Source organism: Zootoca vivipara, chromosome 1 (assembly GCF_963506605.1).
Source record: "Zootoca vivipara chromosome 1, rZooViv1.1, whole genome shotgun sequence".
Lineage (NCBI taxonomy): Eukaryota > Metazoa > Chordata > Lepidosauria > Squamata > Lacertidae > Zootoca > Zootoca vivipara.
Window position 1 is genome coordinate 23,337,124 of NC_083276.1, and position 21,474 is coordinate 23,358,597.

At 42.5% G+C, this 21,474-nt stretch overlaps 1 protein-coding gene across 1 annotated transcript in view; it reads left to right on the forward strand.

The window, feature by feature from the left end:
* Positions 1–19,758, forward strand: part of EML5 (EMAP like 5) — a 92,482-nt gene extending 72,724 nt beyond the window's left edge. Inside the window, exons 32-43 of the mRNA XM_035107512.2 lie at positions 1,987–2,007; positions 4,110–4,283; positions 4,400–4,608; positions 5,610–5,767; positions 6,677–6,791; positions 13,002–13,190; positions 13,419–13,591; positions 14,432–14,594; positions 15,517–15,620; positions 15,881–16,034; positions 16,976–17,076; positions 17,698–19,758. Coding sequence (XP_034963403.1) covers positions 1,987–2,007; positions 4,110–4,283; positions 4,400–4,608; positions 5,610–5,767; positions 6,677–6,791; positions 13,002–13,190; positions 13,419–13,591; positions 14,432–14,594; positions 15,517–15,620; positions 15,881–16,034; positions 16,976–17,076; positions 17,698–17,734 — 1,598 coding nt within the window. The 3' untranslated portion in view covers positions 17,735–19,758. The remainder of the gene's footprint in view (positions 1–1,986; positions 2,008–4,109; positions 4,284–4,399; positions 4,609–5,609; positions 5,768–6,676; positions 6,792–13,001; positions 13,191–13,418; positions 13,592–14,431; positions 14,595–15,516; positions 15,621–15,880; positions 16,035–16,975; positions 17,077–17,697) is intronic.
* Positions 19,759–21,474: the final 1,716 nt, after the last annotated feature.

A 21,474-nucleotide genomic window follows, 5' to 3' on the forward strand; every position in this document is an offset into this window, starting at 1 on the left:
GCTGCTTCTGTTTGTATGAATGTTACTCAGTTACCTGTGCCAATTATATATTTTCTTGTAGCACTGAAAATTATTTTTAAAACACATTGATGCTTAAGGATGCTAATGCTATATTTTATTGCAGATTTATCAAAATGATTTTTAAAACTACTGAGCCCCATTTAATCACAAAACATTTTCTTTTTTGTTTTCACACCTGCCACAATGTACACTATCATGTCCAGCATACACAACACAGCAAAATGCCCATTGCTATGAGAGGGAGGAAGGAATGCAGGGACCCCTAGGGGTGCAAAGCAGGTCTGTGAGCTTTGCAGATAGATGCATTGTGTACAAACTCCACAATATCTTCTGTGAAGACTGAGAAACTATAGAAGTGTACCTTCACATTAATCCTGAGCCCATGGACTAGTAAACAATCCTGCAAACTCTGCCACCCTAGGATAACGTGGTCCTCTGTAACATCCTGCCAAGTGCTAAGGGCTGGATTTTTTCTTCTTCTTCTACCATGCACCCAGTGCAGCTATGTGATAAAGTATTGTCTGTTACAGCATTATACTGTTTTCAATAGACATTAATGATCATTCACTTATTTAGGAGAAACGAAGAGGAAAATATACAGTACACTTTTGAAGATAATATAAAAAGATTGAGCTTTCAAAATATGTAACAAAATTAAAATCAAAAGTGCACTAATTGAAAAGCAGTGATCATAAACAATCCAGCGCACAGTAATCAGAACAAATTGTCAAATGGGTTGATTAAAGTTGTGCAGGGATGAAAGTGCTCCCTTTTGTACAAAACGATTGCCAAAAGCTAATCATATAATTTGGGGTAGGAAAGTATTTCTGCAATTTGATTTAAAATGATGCTAAATATGTACCAGAATACAAGGTATTTAGTTAGAACAGATGGAATTTTGAACTGCAGTCTGGAAGATTCTCAAATCCAAACATGATATGGTTTAAATGACAAGTTTAAGGTAGATGTCATGATCCAGCAATTGATTCTGAGAGTAGGTGCACCAGTGTATGCACAGAATTCCCTATACCGTACTTCTCATTCAAGAGAGGGAGGCTTCTTTAAAAGAATGTACAAGTAGATCTGCTCATTTCATTTAAATGAGTGTTGAACCTGCATCCTTGAGATCTCCTTCTGCATTCACATATAGAATCTGGATCTGAACTATGAACTTAATATCACAGAAAATATGTTAAGAGTGGTAATTATGACAGTGGTCATTGCTGGATCTACGTTTTTGGATGTTGATACTTTTTACAAACACACTGAGTTGGTTAAGATCTAACAAAACACGGATTAGGAGGATCAGGAATGTGCTGTGGACATGTGTTCTTCCTCCCCATGTCTCCAGCCCTCGCAGGCTCAGGTTTGATTACCTACTTCCTGTTTAGCACAAATAATAATTTGCCATCATGTCTGAACAGAAAACTGTGTTTAGCCTACCAATTCTGGATTAGAGCACAAATGTAAACCACCATTCAGCAAACTGTGACCTATTTTAAATAAGAAATTACTAACTGGATCTTAATGCAGAAGGGGAGAGAGGGATAAGGAAAAGAAAGTAGATGAGTCCAAGGCTCACTCATGTAATGTGAAACCATGGCATTACACATAGTCCTCTGCTGGTTTTTCACAACTGTTGAAAGAAAGATTATTTTAAACCATCTCTAACCAAACAATTTTGCTCTCCATACAACTGAGAATTCAACATCACTCAAGTTTGTGTAATTTCTAACTAAACATTGTTCAAGAAAAGGGATCTCCGTGCCACTCTGTATATTCTGTTATTGGAAGCAATAACAACTAACTACATATGGATAGTAAGTTCCCATTTAATATACCTGCCACAGAGTTCATATTGTTAGACAACAATTCTGAAACCAAAACTTGTTCTTATACCACATATATTTTAGTTATCATTTTCATTCTGGTTGTAATTATTTTTCTGCTGCTTTTCCATTACAGGAGACTCAGCAGATATGTCAGGTAAGGGAAACTAAATTTTAACACCTTCAGGTATAACTAGGTTTTTTGACATTACGCACAGTACTGTAGGTAGGTTAATTGAATATATTTCCATGATATCAAATGCTACAACATTAGCACTAAACACAAAATTCAACAAGATATAAATATGCAAGATTTTAGATGAAGTCAAAGAATAATTTTAACAAATTTTAAAGTTTATTGTATTATACCCACCACAACCACCCCAGTGTTTTGATAAGTGATAGAACATTTTATAACCTATTTTCTTATTTATATAACTTTAAATTAATTCAGTTTCTGGAAAATCATTGGGGCTGACAGCAAATGTTTCTGTTATAAATATTATTTTGTTTAGCTTTTCACTCAAGAGGCCTTGGTGACTGAGTTAATAAATAAATCATCTTTCACATTTACTGTATTGTCATGCAGTTTTTACCAGCCATCCAGAATGCTTATCAGTGCTATCAATCCATTTTGTGAAATATCATTATGTTCCTTTGAAAGTCATAGTCTCAGCTGTGATCTTGTATAGTTGTTTTCATCTTGCATGAATAGGTAGTCATATTACATAGTTGTGTATCAAACAGCTGACAGAAAAGGATAATGCACATGCTTGCCTATGTAGAGCAGTTGTTGTTGTTTCTGAACTCTTATCTATGCGGCTCCCTTGATTATAATGTCTTGTGCCACTTGTGTTAGATACTATGTCTCAGCATAGTATGTTCCTTCTAGGACAAGGGATGAGGATAGAAGCCCAGCCTTTTAGATTTCCACTGTGGTCCTTGTTGACCATTGTCACATTCCAAAACAGCATCAAGTACATTTCAGAACTGGCAGAGTGTGGCCTGGGATTGTGTAGTGCTGAAAAATGCACTGGAAAACATTTTCCCTCATATATTTCAGTCTTCTACAGACTCTTACCACCCATGAATGCCCCTGTACCATATATAGATATCTATACTTTATTGCACAGATGACGTGTTGCATTCCTATCTGGCATTCATACAATGTATTACCTCAAAACAAAAATAAAAAAATCCTTCCAGTAGCACCTTAGAGACCAACTAAGTTTGTCATAGGTACAGTGGTGCCTCGCTTAACGAATGCCCTGCTTAACGAAATTTCCACTTAACGAAAGGTTTTTTCTAGCGGAGGTTGCCTCGCTAGACGAATTCGTTTTACGAAAAATCCGTCTAGCGAATCACGGTTTCCCATAGGAATGCATTGAAATTCAATTAATGCGTTCCTATGGGCAAAAAAAAAATCAAAACAAATTCAATGCATTCCTATGGGATTCGCTAGATGAATTTTTCATTATAAGAAAAGACCTGTGGAACGAATTAAATTCGTCTAGCAAGGCACCACTGTATGAGCTTTCGTGTACATGCACACGAAAACTCATACCTATGACCAACGTAGTTGGTCTAAGGTGCTACTGGAAGGATTTTTATTTATTTTTTATTTTACTACGTCAGACCAACACGGCTACCTATCTGTAATGTAAAGCAAATTCAATGTGTACGGAGGTCCTGCCAGCAGAGCATATTCAGGACCAGAATCTTAGACCAAGATTCCTATTTCATAAATAGTTTAATAAGTTCAGGATGGCCCATATCTAAAGACCAGAGATAAGTTCATTTTAAAAATTAGATTAACAGTACAGGCCTCACTCTGTCTTCTTGGAAGTAAGTCCTATTGAATTCTGTGGGGCTTACTCTCTGGTAAGTGCAGTTAGGATTGCAGTCTAAATTGTAAAGTTGTGAATTGCAGTCTGTATTCATGCTTTGTTCCCTTGTCATTAAACAAATATAAGGTTGTATATAATTTTATATAGATAACCTAAAATTCAGTTTTTTGTTCTTGTGTTAAGGAGTAACTGAATGAGACTTAAGAAGAAGGTTCTGCTGTTAGATGTTTCTTTTCTAGATTTGGGTAGTATCTTCCCAAATGGGCACTTTTTGCAGTGTTGGCTTCAGAAAGCAAGATTATAATTTCAGGTTTTGTTCTTTTAACTAAAGTTAGTTGAATTATTTAAGTGTTACAAATCCTATAAGCTTTAACCAACAAAATAATTTACTGGTGTTCTTATGTTTGTACAGCTACAGCACCTTGTATTCACGTATGGGATGCAATGAATAAGCAGACATTGTCTGTTTTGCGATGCTACCATTCAAAAGGCGTTTGTTCAGTCAGTTTTAGTGCCACTGGCAAGCTTCTTCTGTCTGTAGGGCTGGATCCTGAACATACCATTACCATTTGGAAGTGGCAGGAAGGTAGGAAGGTGTTTTGTTTGTCTAAAACACATTTATCTTGTTCATTAATCACTACTTACTGGTACAATACAATTGTGCATATGTGAATTTAAATTACAATTAATTCTTCCTATTAGGTGCCAAAATCGCTAGTAGAGCTGGTCATAATCAGCGTATTTTTGTAGCAGAATTCAGGCCTGACTCCGACACACAATTTGTTTCAGTAGGAGTAAAACATGTGAGATTCTGGACACTTGCTGGAAGAGCACTTCTAAGTAAAAAAGGACAGACAAGTTCAATAGAAGATGCAAGAATGCAGACTATGCTGTCTGTAGCATTTGGAGCTGTAAGTAAATAAACATACTCTTTACTACAGTTACTCTTTTTACATGTTTTCATTAAACTATGACTGCCTTTACTGCTTTAAAGACTAAGCAGCTCAAACGTAAGTTGCATTATGGATTTTGGAAGCTGTTGAATAGTCTTTAAACACTTCGCCTTCCAATGCAGATATTTTGTATATTTAGAAAAACTGATTTATTTAGAAAAAATATTTTTAAAAACATTTGAGGGTGCTGAGGTACTAGTAGTGATTCAGACTTCTCTGATAAAGACTAGATCTGGAGTGAATATTTTATGAGCAGTTACCAATCTTGTGCTGCATCCATAATTACTAGAATCTGATTGAAACCTTAGTTGAGTTCCAGATCTGAACCTTTCTTTTCACTATATTATAAACACAGAACATTGTTTGTTTGTTTGTTTGTTTGTTTATTAAATGATGTTCGAATGTTGCCAGAATGGTCTAAGGCAGTTTTAAATACAGATACAATAAAATCTAATCAGAACCAGCATAAAACTCACATAAAAACAGAATAAACGGTAATTAAGAGAAAATCTGCAGTACCATTAGAAAGCTACTGAAGTGCAACAAAACAGGACAGACTTCTCCTGACACCTAAAAAAAACTGTTAAGAAGGTGCAAGGCAAACCTTTCTGGGGAGGGAGATCCATATTGATACTACCAGAGAAAATGACATTTCACCTGGCTTTGAGAATGGGAAAACCTGCACAAGGGCCATCGAGGACAATCTTAATTGGCAGACAAGTTCTTATGGGAGAAGGTAGTTTTTTGATTCCAGGCCAACTGTAAGACCAATATTTTGAACTGAGAACATAAATCATTTTGCTGAAGATATTTTGAACTGGTACAAAATGCTTGTAGCAGTTAACCCCAGTTAGTATTCTGTCCACTGTGCTCTGCACCATCTGTAGTTTCATTATAAATATATGCATTTTCCCCCTTTTAAAATCATATGATGAACACATTCCCTCCCTCCTTTTCAGAATAATTTGACATTTACAGGTACAATCAGTGGAGATGTGTGTGTTTGGAAAGAACATATACTGAATCGAATTGTAGGCAAAGCTCACAATGGGCCTATATTTGCAATGTACACAACACTAAGAGATGGCTTAATTGTAACAGGAGGCAAGGAGAGGCCGTGAGTCCAGTTTTCTTACAGATACATTTTACAAATATATTAATGAATGCATAAATGTGTTGAAGTAAATTACACTGTGGTAGTTTTACTTTTAAGTATATACAATTCACTATTTGTACATAAGTAAATTGACAGCCTAAACCTATTTATCTATATTAGCTGTAGCAGAGCAAGTAGTGGCTTTTACTGACACAGCAGCCATGGCAACTCTTGTTAAATGTTAGAAAAATTCCCTACCTAATTACAGTATTTACAATGAGTAAAACAGGAAACTGAATTCAATGATTTTACCTATTTCCCACTAGTATTGCATGGTTTACTCAATCTTCTCTAGGCCTTTCAGAAAAGTAATCATTTCAAAGTGAGTGACTGACTTTCAGAAATAATCTTGTATTTTTTATGTTTTCCTATATTCTTACTGCAACAAAATGTATTATAAAGTAAGGAATATCCTCGGTCATTTTCTCTCACATAGAAAAGAGTTAAGCATGTACAGTACTACCGTAGATTATGTCTAAGATTAGGGGAATGAATACCCAAGTCAAGGAAGTGAAAACTTGAGCAGCCATGCTCTCACTGACTAGCATATTAGCCTTAACTACAATGTGACATGAAATAGTTAAAATAACAGAAGCTTCTACAAAATAGTAAACATGTGCTTAACAACTATGACAAATGTGGAAATCTAAAAAATACATACTGTTAAGTAAGCTAAAACCATTGCAAAATAGTTTGTGGATAGCAAAACTGACATAATATTGTATATTTTAAAATACCGGTTTTAATTATTCATTTGTGAACCTCAACTGTGATATCCATTTAATGAAAAGAATATGGGATTTGAACACATGCATTTTACATTGAGCGATTTTATCTATTCTTTCTATAATGTTTCTTTATTTTCACTAGATCAAAAGAAGGTGGAGCAGTTAAACTATGGGATCAGGAGCTAAGGCGGTGTCGTGCCTTCAGATTAGAGACAGGACAGATAATTGACTGTGTTCGCTCTGTCTGCAGAGGCAAAGTAAGTGCTGGTCTCCTTAAAGAGATGACAACATCTATCATGCTGATTCATATTGGTTTTATATCATATTTGCTTATTTGTCAGCAACCTATCATTTCTGTTTGTTTCTAAGCATCATAGCATGTTTACTCTCAATTTTAGCTGTTAAAATTCTATTCAAATATTAGATAAGAAGAGCCTGTTAGATAAAAGGCTTATGTAGTCCAGTGTTCTGACTGTGGAGGTAGCATATAGCCATTAGGATTAGTAGCTACTCCATGAATTTTGTCAAATCCCCATTTAAAGCAATTCAGACTGGTGAGCTTCACAGCATGTTGAGGAAGCATATACGCATGTTGAAAATTTTTGGTATTTAGTTTCGTTGTTGTACCTTTCGCTGCTGTTTCTTGACTTGGGCAGTACTCTAGCAATATTGAGATCCTCTCTGCTGCATGAAAGTATTGAGGACGGGAGAGAAGGAAAGGAGGAACAATGAGAGCAGAAAAGTGGCAGTTTTCACAACAGGAGAGGTTTGAGCAAAGAAGAGATGGAGGAACACTGAAAGAGAGAAAGTGGTGGTTTAAAGCAATGCAAGAGGTCTAATTAGATTGGAAAGGGAGGATGAAATGTACTCGGAGTCGAGAGTGAATTTCATGCTCTTTATTCAGCTCATAGTCATCAAGGAGAAGAGGAGAAGAAGAATGGCTCTTTTCCCAAAACCATCTGCTTATATACATTATTTACACAATGGGCCTTGCGTGATTGGCTACTTCAGGACTACACCTGTGGGCCAATTATATTGTGGATTGACTTCTGCCTGCAGCCTGATTGGCTGCTCCTACAGGCCAATCAGGTAGCAGATTCGCTTCTGCCAGCCGCCTGATTGGCTGCTCCAGCAGGCCAATCAGGTTGCGGATTCACTTCCACCTGGAGTTGGATTGGGTAGCTCCCGCTGATTCTGAATCCTATTGTTCTAGGATTCAGCTCAGTACATAACACCCCTCCCCTCTAAGTTCCAGTCCTGCCCGGGAAGTTGCATTCGTAGTCCCCAAGGTCTGCTGGCCGCCTCCGTGTGCGTTGTGGCCTGGGGTGTTCCTTGGTCAGGGGTTCTGGTTCTGGCTCGTGTTCCGAGGCTGCTGGCTGTGCCGGGGCTGTCTGGTCTGGCGCCACTGAACCACTAGGTTGTGGCTCTGGTTCCGGTGTCCTTCCAGCCTCGGGGCGCCCCTCTGTGCCTACTGCTTCTGCTTCCCCTGCCCACCCCTCTCGCTCTACAGGCCTCACTGCCCTGCTGTCCCCTTGGGACCCCTCTGTCCCGCTCTCCTCCCGGGTTCCTCCTGGGAATCGTCGCCGTAGCTGGTCGCAGTGGCGGCGCCAACATTGCCCCCCTTCCGTTAGTACCTCGTACGACACGGGACCGGTCACCTTGGTGACTGTGGCGGGTACCCATGCTGGGCCTGCCCCAAAATTCTTTGCGTACACTGCGTCCTGGGCCACAAATGTCCGGGGGTTCCTGCCTTTCCCCACCACTACCTCATCCTGAGCTCTGTCGGGGTGAAGTCGGTCCAGTCTAGTTGCAAGGCGCCGGCCCATTAGTAGTTCAGCTGGGCTCCGGCCCGTCGTTGTGCTTGGGGTGCTGTGCTGTGCTAGAAGAAATGCGGCAAGGCGGTATTCCCAGTCCCCTTGTGTCATGCGGCGGAGGCTGTCCTTGGTGGTCCGCACCATGCGCTCCGCTTGGCCATTGGTGGCAGGGTGGAATGGTGCTGAGCGGATGTGGCGGATGGCGTTCTGCGCTGTGAAGGTCTGGAACTCCTCTGACGTGAATGCGGTTCCATTGTCCGAGACGAGGGTGTCAGGGAGCCCGTGGGTTGCAAAAAGCTTACGTAGTACCCGGATGGCTGCCGCCGTAGAAGTGGACGGTACCAGTGCGACCTCCAGCCATTTGGTGTAGGAATCCACCACTATGAAGAATGTTTTTCCCTGGAAGGGGCCAGCGAAGTCCACGTGCAAGCGTGACCATGGATGTCGGGCGGACTCCCAGGGCTGGACTGGGGCCCTTGGGGGATCCGGGCGGGATTCTTGGCAGGTCTGGCAGTGTTGGACCCAGGCCTCTATCTCTCTGTCAATCCCCGGCCACCACACATAACTCCTGGCAAGGGCCTTCATCCTCACTACCCCTGGGTGTGTCTCGTGTAGGGCTGTAAGGACCCTTTTGCGGAGGGGCTGGGGAACAACAACCCTGCTTCCCCATAACAGGCACCCCTTGTGGGCCGACAGTTCATGTTTGCGGTTTGTGTAGCCGGCGAATTCTGGCCCGGGGCTGCTGCTGGGCCATCCTCGCCACACCCAGTCCAGGACCCGGGAGATGACCCTATCTTTTGTGGAATGGTGCGCAACTTCTTGTGCCTGAATGGGTCGGTCGGGAAGCAGCTCCAGGGTCATAACCTCTTGCGCAGGCGCTGGGTCGGGGCCTGTTTCTGGTAGTGGTAGCCTGCTGAGGGCGTCTGCGTGGCCCATCGCCTTCCCAGGGCGGTGGATTAGTGCATACTGGTAGCCGGCAAGGAAAATTGACCACCTGAGGACACGTGGAGACAACACTTGGGGGGTCTGCTTCTCGGGGGCAAACAGGCCAAGCAACGGCTTGTGGTCAGTCACTATGGTAAAGGGCCGCCCGTACAAGAAATCATGGAATTTTTTTACGCCCTTCACGATTGCCAGACCCTCCTTGTCAATCTGTGAGTAGTTTCGTTCGGCTGCAGCAAGCGTCTGGGAGAAGTATGCCACCGGCACCTCTCTTCCATCCGGGAGTTGGTGTCCCAGGACAGCGCCGATGCCATAGGGAGAGGCGTCGCATGCCAGCACCACTGGCAGCCTCTCGTCGAAGTGTGCCAAGACCGAGTTCGAGACGAGCAAGTCCTTGACTGCCTGGAATGCGGCCCTTTGTCGCTGGCCCCACACCCAAGGGGCCCTTTTATCTAGGAGTCTGTGTAGGGGCTCCGCTACCGCTGCCTTATGGGGAAGGAAGGCATGGTAAAAGTTCAATAGTCCCAAGAATGACTGAAGTTCGGGCTTGCTCTTGGGCGCTGGGGCCTCACAAATGGCCCGTACCTTGTCACCGGTTGGATGGACCCCTTCTGCGTCCACCTTAAATCCCAGAAAGTCCACCTGCGGCACTCCCAGTAAACACTTTTCCCGCTTCACCTTGAGGCCCGCCGTCTGGAAACGGTGCAGGACGGAGCGGAGGCGGTCCTCAAATTCCTCTGGTGTGGGCCCGGCGATCAGTACATCATCGAAGAAAGGGGTGACGCCAGGAATCCCTTTAAGGAGAGAGTCCATTAAATTCTGGAATATGCCTGGTGCCACGCTAACGCCAAATTGCAGCCGCTTTACTCTGAATGCCCCTCTGTGCGTCACAATCGTCTGAGCCTCTGCTGTGGCTTCGTCCACAGGCAACTGTTGATACGCTTGGGCCAAGTCCAGTTTGCCAAAGATTTTTGACCCAGCCAGGGTGGCGAGGACATGGCTGACCACTGGCACTGGGTATGCATGGGCCGTGAGAGCCTTGTTTATGGTGCATTTGTAGTCTGCACAGATGCGGACCGAACCGTTAGGCTTGACGGGTGTGACAATTGGAGTTTCCCAGGGGGCGTTGGGCACCGGCTCCAGCACTCCTTGCTCCACGAGCCGGTCCAATTCCTCGTCTATGCGGGGTTTCAGGGCGAACGGGACCCGGCGGGCCTTGTGCCTGATGGGTCGTACAGCGGGGTCTAGCTGTAGGGCAATGGGGGGTCCTGTATATCGTCCCAATGCCCCATCGAAAACCCCTGGAAACTCTTTGCATATGGCGTCCACGTCCACTTGTAAGCTAGTGCGGTTCACCCCGGTAACGGCTAGCCCCAGAGGTCCAAACCATGCCAGTCCCAGTAAGCTAACGTAGGGGCCCTTAACTACCAGCAAGTCCAATTGTTGCTTTCGCCCTCGATATTGCACCCTGAAGGTCCCCACCCCCATTGTAGGGACCTTACGTTTCTGGAAGTCCCGGAGGGTGAATGGGGCCGGCCTTAGTTTGGGACCCCCATTAGGGCACAGTTCCCTTAATGTTCGGGCCGAGATTATGGATAGAGTTGAACCCGTGTCCAGCTCCATGCGGCATGGGGCTCCCTCTATCTGTACCTCTATATAAATTTTCTCTGTGCTGGGATGGGGCAACTGGAATACCTGGTAGTCCGTGATCTCCGTCGAGTTGCCTTGGTGCATGGTGCCGTGTGACCTGGGGCTCCTGGGTCGGTCATCTGATGCTTGTCGACGGGTGAGTCGAGCCCGACACACCCGGGCGATGTGTCCCAATTTTCTGCACTGCCTGCACTCTGCGTTGCGGAAACGACAGGTCCTCCTCTCGTGGTTCTCCCCGCAGCTTGCACAGTTCCCTCCTTCTCGTCGAGGCTGCTGTGGTGTGTGTGCTGCTTGAGTGCGCCGCTGTACTCGGTGTACTTCCTCCCTGTCAGATTCGGATTCGTCGGTGAGGTCTTCGTGGTAGACCCTCGGTTGGGATGGCGGGGCCGGTCGTGCCTCTTGCGTTGACCTCTCGGCGGCTTCGGTTGCCAGGGCTTCCTCCAGAGCAATCTGGAACGTGAGGTCTTTTTTGGCGTAGAGGCGTCGTTGCAACATCTCGTCCCTCAGGCCACCGACGAGGCGGTCACGAAGCATGTTCTCCAACTCTGAGAAGTTGCATAGCCGGGCGGCTTGGCGGAGGGAGGTCACAAACCCAGTTATGGTTTCCCCCGGGGCTTGCCGCTTTGCGTAGAAGGCATTTCGGCAAGCTACCACCGAGGGCTGTGGTGAGAAGTGCTCCTTCAGCCGTTCCATTATTGTTTTGTAAGAGACGGTAGCGACATCTCTCGGTGCAAGGAGAGCCCGGGCGATTTCAAACGTCTCCTCTCCACAGACGCTGAAGAATGTCGCCCTCTTCATGGCATCGTTGGTGACTTCTTTCGCTTGCAGGAGGAAGTTGAAACGGGCGGCGTACCCTTCCCAGTCTCCTGATGCTGGTTTGAATGGCGAGAAGCTGCTGTCGGTTGCCATTCTGGGTTCCTTGGGTCCTGGAGCTGAAGCCTGGATGCACAGTGCGATGCAGCGGTGCAGCAGGTGGCGGTGCTGCGGTGCAGTGCGTGGTGGCGGTCAGCTCAGCAGGATCCCACCTTCGTCGCCAGTGAAATGTACTCGGAGTCGAGAGTGAATTTCATGCTCTTTATTCAGCTCATAGTCATCAAGGAGAAGAGGAGAAGAAGAATGGCTCTTTTCCCAAAACCATCTGCTTATATACATTATTTACACAATGGGCCTTGCGTGATTGGCTACTTCAGGGCTACACCTGTGGGCCAATTATATTGTGGATTGACTTCTGCCTGCAGCCTGATTGGCTGCTCCTACAGGCCAATCAGGTAGCAGATTCGCTTCTGCCAGCCGCCTGATTGGCTGCTCCAGCAGGCCAATCAGGTTGCGGATTCACTTCCACCTGGAGTTGGATTGGGTAGCTCCCGCTGATTCTGAATCCTATTGTTCTAGGATTCAGCTCAGTACATAACAGAGGAACAATGAGGGTTATCTTTTTGTTCTTTAAGTTTTAACAAGCAGAAAGAACGGATATGTCTACAACACAGAAGCACAAGCTAGCACCAAAAAGCTAACATGGGTACAGCACAGTCTTTCCCAATGCCCTTCTTGATCTACTCAAATCTTTCCCAATGTTTAAAATGAGAATGTGTTTGCAAATGGGGGTGGGCTGCAAAATAGAAGAGAGGAGGAAGAGGCATGGAAATGGGGATGGTCTGTGTGCAAGGGACACTTGAAAAAAGGTGGGAGAAGGAGGTAGAGGTGAAAATCAGGCAGTGCAAAGGGGTGTGAAAAACAAGGAGGGAGGAAGAAGCATGGAAATGAGTATGAAGGTGAAAATAGGAGTACAAAGGGGCTTCAGAAATAGGGCTGAAAAGGTGAAACGGGAGCTTAGTAGTTGCAAGGGAAGCTCAGGGGTTAACATGGGGGAAATAGTAGGAGAATGGCAATCAGAGTGAGCAAGGATCCTGCCCCCCTAGTATTTAATACTTTCATGATTTCAACAATTTCTTTAGTGAAAATATCTTCATGATTTCTAAGTTATTATGCATAGATTCATGTTACCCCTCATCAACAGATGCTATTTTTAAAAATAGTTTTCATTAACTGAAATTGTTCCAGGGGAAAATTCTTGTTGGGACAAAGAATGCTGAAATAATAGAAGTTGGAGAGAAAAATGCAGCATGTAACATTCTAATTAATGGTCACATGGATGGGCCTATCTGGGGACTAGCAACACACCCTTCTCGTGATGTTTTCCTTTCTGCTGCAGAAGATGGGACAGTCAGACTCTGGGATATTGCTGATAAAGTAGGTATAAAAATTACAGTAAGACTATATAATTGTTTAGAAAAATTATACATTAAAAATAAATCCACTGAGAAAACTTGTACATATTTTTTTTTAAATGTATTTCCAGGAATTAAGTAAACGTAAGAGCTAAAAAAAATAATCATGACATAATCTTGCTGTGCTATATTCATTGTACATAAATGGAAACATTTAATTGTGCTTCCTTTTAAAAACCAATTCTCACAGAAGATGGTGAACAAAGTAAATTTGGGCCACGCAGCACGCACTGTGTCTTATAGTCCAGAGGGCGACATGGTGGCTATTGGCATGAAAAATGGAGAATTTATCATCTTGTTAGTGAACTCTCTGAAAATATGGGGGAAGAAAAGGGACAGAAGATCAGCCATTCAGGACATCAGGTGAGAGATCATGTTCCCTTACCTGCTGTGGTTCTGGATTCTCTAAAAATTATATCCACATCTTGTTGGACATGGTGGATGTGCATGCATGAGGATGCAGCATTAAGAACCTAAGAGTATCCCTGCTAGATTAGACCAAAGTCCCATTTATTCCAGCATTCAGTCCTCACAGTGGCCAACCAGATGCCTATGGGAAGTCCACAAGGACATGAATGGGACTGCACTCTGTCCAGTCATGTCCCCAGCAAATCACTATTAATCTCAGGGTCATGGGTCATTCCTGCATTGCAGGGGGTTGAACTAGATGACTTTTATTTGTCCAATTCTATGATTCTATGATACTGGAAGTTCACAGCCTTATCCTCCATGAATTTGTGTAAACTCCTTTTTAAGGCCATCCAAATTGGTGGAAATCACAACATCTTGTGGTAGTGAATTCCATAGCTTAACTATGTACTGTGTGCACATTGCTGCCTGTCACCATTTTTGAAGGGAACAGAGTGATTTAGGCCCGTTTAAGACACACAACCAGTAGCAGCCAATGGGGTGGGGTGGGTCTGCGTTGCTGATCTGGCTTCCCAATGCTGCACATCTCTGCCAGTCAATATGAGGGGGAAGGGCAAAGCAGAGAAAATATTTAAAGCATATGCTATATAGATATGAAATAAAATGTCTTTTATTTCATATTTATATAGCATATGCTTTAAATCTTTGCTCCACTTTATACCACAATCATTTTACAAAACATATGGCATAAAAAGTAAATAAAAAAAAACATTCTGAGATTTCTTTAATGCAATGTCACCAGCAAGATCTCATTTAACCTGTTTATCTACATAGGTTCAGTCCAGATTCTCATTATTTAGCAGTGGGTTCCAGTGAAAATGCAGTGGATTTTTATGACCTGACATTGGGGCCTACTCTTAACCGAGCTAGCTACTGCAAAGACATTCCTAGTTTTGTAATTCAAATGGATTTTTCAGCAGATAGCTGTTATCTTCAGGTAAATATAACTGGGAGTTTTTATTTTTTTATTAATTTAAACTTGTTTCATAAACATGCCCTTTTAAACCGGGGGTGGGGGGTGGGGTATTGCTTTTGTTTATTACTATGGTATGTATTCTTGTGTTTTTATATTTTAAACTTCCCTGTGATCTTTGGATGAAGGGCAGTATAAATATTAAATTACTAATTATTATTATTATTTCCAATATCTTATTCTGTTTATCACCTCTCACATGTAAGTGGAACTGATGGTTAGATTATGTCCAGGAAATAAAAACTCCTATTTGTTTCATGTGTTACACAGTTTTGGCTCAGACATAACAAAGAGCACATTGGGAAGGCGAAATGCTGCAAATGGACTTGCAACATAGAAGCACAGTTAAGCGAAGCTTCTGTTTGTAAGCACCAGTGCTTCCATGTGTCTACCAGGCCACCAGGATCTGTGTAATTTGTGAACCCTTTTCCAAGCCATTGTTATCATGCCAATAGCCAGCACCCACATTTGCAACCTCCATGCAAGGGTGCTGGTTCTCATGAATGGTGCCACTGTAAACTTGATATTGGCTCCAAGTTATTCACTTAGAAGCTGCCATTATGTTTGAACCAGTTTAAAGACATTTCAGCTTTTGTGTTGTGTTGTAGAAGTGCACTACGTACTTTTTATATTCCTAGAATATTCTGTTAAGTATTGTTACCGTGACAAGGCTCAAGCAAAAACCAAAGCCAATAAGAATAGGATGATTGGCAGCATAGCATAGGACCAGGTACATACACCAACAGTTTTACTGTTGATTTTGACAATTATATTGATTAGTATCTCTTGATATGTTGACCTATTTGCTCCTTAGCAGAAACGTATTTCAAGACAAAAATATCATCAGAATATCTGCAATTGTATCACTCTATACTAATTCTTATAGGTCTCTACTGGGTCTTACAAAAGGCAAGTTTATGAAGTGCCTTCAGGAAAACAGCTCCTGGATCAAACTGTGATTGATAGAATAACATGGGCCAGTTGGACCAGGTAAATCCAGATATACTGTAGCTTACTTAAAATATGTCATATCATTTCCTGCCCAAATTTATGCGATTCCTGTTTTATGGAAGTATAAGTAGTTTTTCTGACACTATTTGTGCTGTGACATAATTGCTGTGCACCATCCTGTACTCTTAATAGAATAAATGATCTATGTAAACACTTTAAATAAGTAAATAAAATTACATCAATCCTCTAGATCAAATTATATTTCTTTAAATGGCTCCACTTCCTACCCTTTGCTTCAGCATTTTAGGAGATGAAGTCGTTGGAATCTGGTCCAGGCATGCTGAGAAAGCCGATGTAAATTGTGCCTGTGTTTCTCACTCGGGAATCAGCCTTGTAACAGGCGATGACTTTGGCATGGTCAAGCTGTTCGACTTCCCTTGCCCAGAAAAATTTGTAAGAACCTTTTGATTGAAGATTATGAGAGCTCCTTTACTAAAGTGAACCACTGTAAAAATGGAGAAGGAAAATTGCAGGATAATTTTCTTTGCCACCTAGTTTTCTTCAACAGGACCTCTGGAGTCCTTTGAAGATTGAAGATGAAAGATACAAGTATCATTGCTTGCTTGATGGTTTGAGTCAATGGGACAGTCCTGACTCCATTCATACTGTACAACTTGCCATTAACCTGTAGCAAGTAGCTGTTGCGTGCCCAGGTGCTGCCACCCTGCCAACCTGACCCAGTAAAGAAACCAGTCAAGATTCAAGACCACAACTTTATTGATTCCAGATGTAAGAGGTCTGACATGGCCATTGGCCAATTTGGCAGGTAGCCTAGAATTCTAACTTCCTGGCCACCAGAGAGCCATTTTGCTTCTCCGCCATCTGATATTCCCCCAGCAGAGGCCCCTCATTGGGAAACATTGGGCAAGGCAGCGCCAGCCTGCAAAGCTGTCCCACCTTCTAAGATGTAAGCGGATTTGCATGCCCAGGTGCTGCCTGCAACAAGTAGCAGTTGCAGCCCTTTGTGGACAGTTGAGTAGCAGACTGGATTCAACCTAGCCCCAGAGTGCCGTTTCCCAGTGGAGGAGCACAACACTGAGAGATCAAATGAAAGAATGCATGTGCAACTGCTGTATCACTGTGCTGCAGTTCTCTACATAGAAACAGAAGTGTGGTTCAGCAGCTGGATCACTGCAAACTTTAAATCGATCCAGCTGCTGAACCACACTTCTGTTTCTAAAGGGTCAGGAGAGATTGGGATAGTGTGGCAGTAATGTGGATGGTAGCAGCAGGTTGTGGGGGAGGTAGATTAAAAATATGCATACTGTGGGACTCATTAGGGGCTCATTCTAAAAATAATGAAAATGACATGTAGATTTTGTTTTATTTCAAAGGCAAAACATAAACGATTTTTAGGTCACTCAGCCCATGTGACTAATATTCGTTTTACAAGTGGGGACAGATATGTTGTTAGTGCTGGCGGAGATGACAGCAGGTATGTAAATCTTTATCTAAATGCTAGAAAGAAAACAGATTAAAGTAAATTATTTTCTGCTATTTCTGAAAATGGACTCAGTGTTGGTATTCCATTCCCTCGCTGTGCATACGTGTGGGAATGTTTTAATCACATGTCTGTGTTTTACATTCCAGCACTGATTGTTGGAGTCTTGTGAGTGGAAGTTCCGTTCTGTAATGCTTTTGTGTTCTCTCTTCTCTCCAAGAGCAAGGAGAGGAGCCATGTTTTCCTTTGTCCTGATTTTGTATATAAAGTAGCTTAGTACTCACACCCCAGAGCCTAGCTTCTGCTGATGTTGTTTCTCTGCTAATGTGTGCTCAGTGTCTCTGGACATAAGTCACAGAATCTCGTCGGGGAAGAAGAATGAGGAGTGGCATGCAGATGAGAGGAACAGGCTGGCATGTATAATGTCGTTGCCTGGTTGGCCGCCCTGCCTGCCGGCAATTACCCTAACACTCAGATGCTTGGAAGACAAGCAGTCATGTTGAACTAGCAAAAAACCAAGCATAAGAACTTTAAATATACATTGAAATTACTTTTAAAATCTATCAACTTGCTCTAACTTTTATTTCTTCTCTTACTTTCTGTTTGAAAATACAGCATATTTGTCTGGAAATGTGTACATATGCCACATTGAGAGACATGGAGACCTTCCAAAGAGGACACTACTGAAGAGGCGTTAGTGCCCCACAATTGCAAAGAGACATTCTCCAGTGTCCAGCATGCTTCGAGAAATGGTGCTGATAAAAACAGACAACAGTCCACCTGACTGACTAGAGTCTATCAGAAGGATGGAGCACTGCAAATGTATTGAGTCTAGTCACATTACTGCAGTATCAGATATCCTACATCTGTTTCCCACTCACTGCCAGATGCTGAAACACATGGAAAGGAAGAAGTGAGTTTTGGCTCAGTGTACAGTTTCCCAATAAGATCCTGAATTTGTAATCAAGAGGTGTTATTTCTGACCTAGTGCTGTACATTGCTGTGTTTACTTTCAGCATGAATGTTTAAGTACTGGGGATTGACTCTCACTCAAATAGAAGACTCCTTATTTTATTACTGAAATGAAAGCCACCTTTCAGCTCTTAAACTATAATATTTTTTTAAATGGGTGAAAATAAAATAGAAAATAAAAGAGGTAAACCAGCAAAAGGTTTATCTAGTTCACAAAAAAAGTCCCAAGAATTAAGTTTGTTCCTAGGACCTGCAGAATTCTATTGGTTTTAAGGCTTGGGTTGTAATCATGTCTGGTGAATGCTAGTAGACATGCGTGAACCCATTCTTCAAGGCTAATTTAGTGTTTTTGTATCACAAGCATTAAATTAGTTCTGTGAGCAGAATAACATTTGCTCACATTGTGAGTGCCTTGCCCACAACCTAAAAGTCTAACTCTGGTTTTTGCCTTGTGAATAAAAGTGTTCTCAATGAAAGATAAATCGCTGTGTTTGCTTGCAGAGCTGTGCTGGAAATGAGGACCAGGCTGCTCATGTTAATGTTTATACATTTATGAAGCTGTGGGGTGCCATTAGATGCAATAGGAATTATTAATTGCATTTTCACAGCATCGCTTAGTGGTTTCAAAGTGAATAGATAATTCAGATATATTCTACCAATTATTATTATTATTTTGCACAGAATAAGACTCATTGAACCTCTTGCTCTCCGGCTAATCTTACAGCTAGTCCATCCATTCATTCATTCATGCATACAGGCACCCACAGGTTCCACCTCAGAAGGCACATGAGGGATCATTTGTTCTGAAAGCAACCCTGTGTCAAAATCGTATCTACACAGGGAAAAATTACACACAAGATGGCGAGTTAGATTTTTGAAATGTAAGTGCCTGTATGTTTGAAATGGTTCCAACAACCAAATGTAAGCATCAAAATAAGCATACATTCTGAATACACTGGTTTGTGCTTCTTAGTACAAGTATATACCTGAGAATTGCAGGTGACAAATGAATCACTTCTGTGACATTTGTGTCCCTGGCACATTCCACTGCATGCACAGTCTTGGCACCCCTCTTTTACTTCCCTCACTGATTAGTACTGAGAGGCATCCTGAGTCCCGTGTGAAACATTTTAGATCTAATTTGAGGCCAGGCATACCCATTCCCTACCTGTTTCTCTGAACGATGAGAATTCAGCATCCCAGCAATCATGCGGCCTTCTGCTGCATTCAGGTTATCTAAATCAGGGCAATGTGTATATCCCGTGCATTGTGGGACATTAATATAATGAGATGCGAAAATAGAATTAACTCTGCCCAATGCAACATTCACAAAATTATGTTCTAGTGTTCCGTGAACCCTAATGTGAACGTCAGATTTACCCCAAAGCATGCTTGAAAGCATGCTTGAAAGTGGACGGGGAGGGGAAAATCCATCTTTTGACATAACTATGCTGATTTACCATTCAGCAGAGTGTTTAACTTATTTGGGGGTAACTAAACAACATAAAATTGTCTTGAGTATTGTCTAAAATTATTTTTCCATGTACAGTAATTATACACGGCAATCCAGGAAATGTAAAATCTTTTTTTTAAGCCAGTTTGATTACATATAATGTCAGAACTCTCTTCTCATAATCAAATACACGATAACATCCATAACCCATGTTTTGAAGTTGGCTTATTTAAATCATGGGGTTTTTTTTGGGGGGGGGGGTTGGACAAAATGATGAGCTGCAGTTAATTAAAAAACAAAGAGAAGTGAAAGCTTTCAAATTCCACCTCCCAGCTATGCAGGAAGAGGAAGAAGGAGGGGGAAGTGTACAAGCCAGAGGCTCACTGCAGCTCATTTGCATCATGAAAAGCCTTTGGCTTTTTGCCTCCCAGCATCCACATTCATACAATGCGGATAAACATGTGAGCATGCTAAACCTACTATGCACTCGCCAATCACTGTGATACAAGCAAACCAAATTCTTCTCCTGGTTATGTTACTTTAGCTTATAGAACAAGCCCCCAAATTCCATTATCCTTGGCCATTGGCTATTTTGGCTGGGGTTGATGGAGTTGAGGTCTAACAACCTTTGGAGGCCTACAAGTCTACCAACCACCCTCTACCAGATGCCTTGGCTTTGCACTTTTAATACACCATAAATTAGAAGGGATTTAACTACAGACCACATTTGGATGGACTAATTAGGGTTTATCTGCATGCTTACTCAACCAATATTATTTTCCATGGTGGAGGGAAGAACACATGCCATCTTTCCACTATTTGCATACAATGTTATAACACAGGTGCTTAAACAGGAGTTTATTTCTTCCCCATCAAGGGAAGAGAAGATCATATGAGTTGGGCCTGCACTACATTTTGTTTTATGAGCAAGGTGGAGGGATATGTAAATAACTGTTGTATCAAAGGCGTTCAGAAAGCTGAAAGCTCAGATTGAAATAACTGCAAATGTGTCAGTTTATTTTGAAAACACTAACTGTTGATACCACTCTCCAAGTATAAGCATTTGCATAATATAGAGACTATGGTGAGGTGTTCTGGAAGCCAAGCTAATTGACCAGTTACAAAAATGAGTCCCCCTTTCCAAGCAGGCATTTCAAAAACCACAAAATATTTCTGTGAATGATGGTTCTATATCATGTAAGAACAAATATTCGGTACCCAAGCAACAACTTCTTATTTAAATTTCTGTCCCACACTTCCTTAATAAGGAGCCCAGGGCAGCAAACACCAGCATCTTAATATGATAAAAAAATAAAATTAAAACATATTCAAACATTAAAAACAATAACAACATCCAACAACATTTTGAAATGTCTAAAAGCATTTTAAAACAATCACATTCACAGCTTGTAGTTATAAGGCTGCCAGGAACAGTACCTTTCAGCTATCAAATGCCTGGGTGAACAGGAATGTTTTTAAGTTCCTCCTGAACGTTAATAATGGGAGAGACAGATGCATCTCACCAGGGAAGGCATTCCACAAACAAGAAACCACCAAGGTTATTTCATAGGTTAAGGCTAACTGGGCAGCAGCTAGCAGCAGCAGCAGCAGCAGTACCCCTCCTGCTAATCATAGGGCCCTGTATGGTTGATACTTGAGGAGGTGCTCTTTTGGGTACTGTTCAGAGTTTTGTGCTAGTGCTAGCACCTTGAATTGAGCCTAGGCTCTGACAGCCTGAGCACTGCTTTCAGGACTGGTGACACACGGTCCCATCCAACCTAGCAGCCATTCTGCACTAGCTGCAGCCTCAGATGATCTTCAAGGGCAGCCCCATGTATAGTGCATTACTGTAGTTCAGGCGGGAGGTCACCGGAGCATGGACAACTGAGGTCAGGCTATCCAGTGCTGGAACAGCTAAGCAGAGCATAAGCATTCATAGCCATGGAAACCTCTTGAGAGGTTAGCAA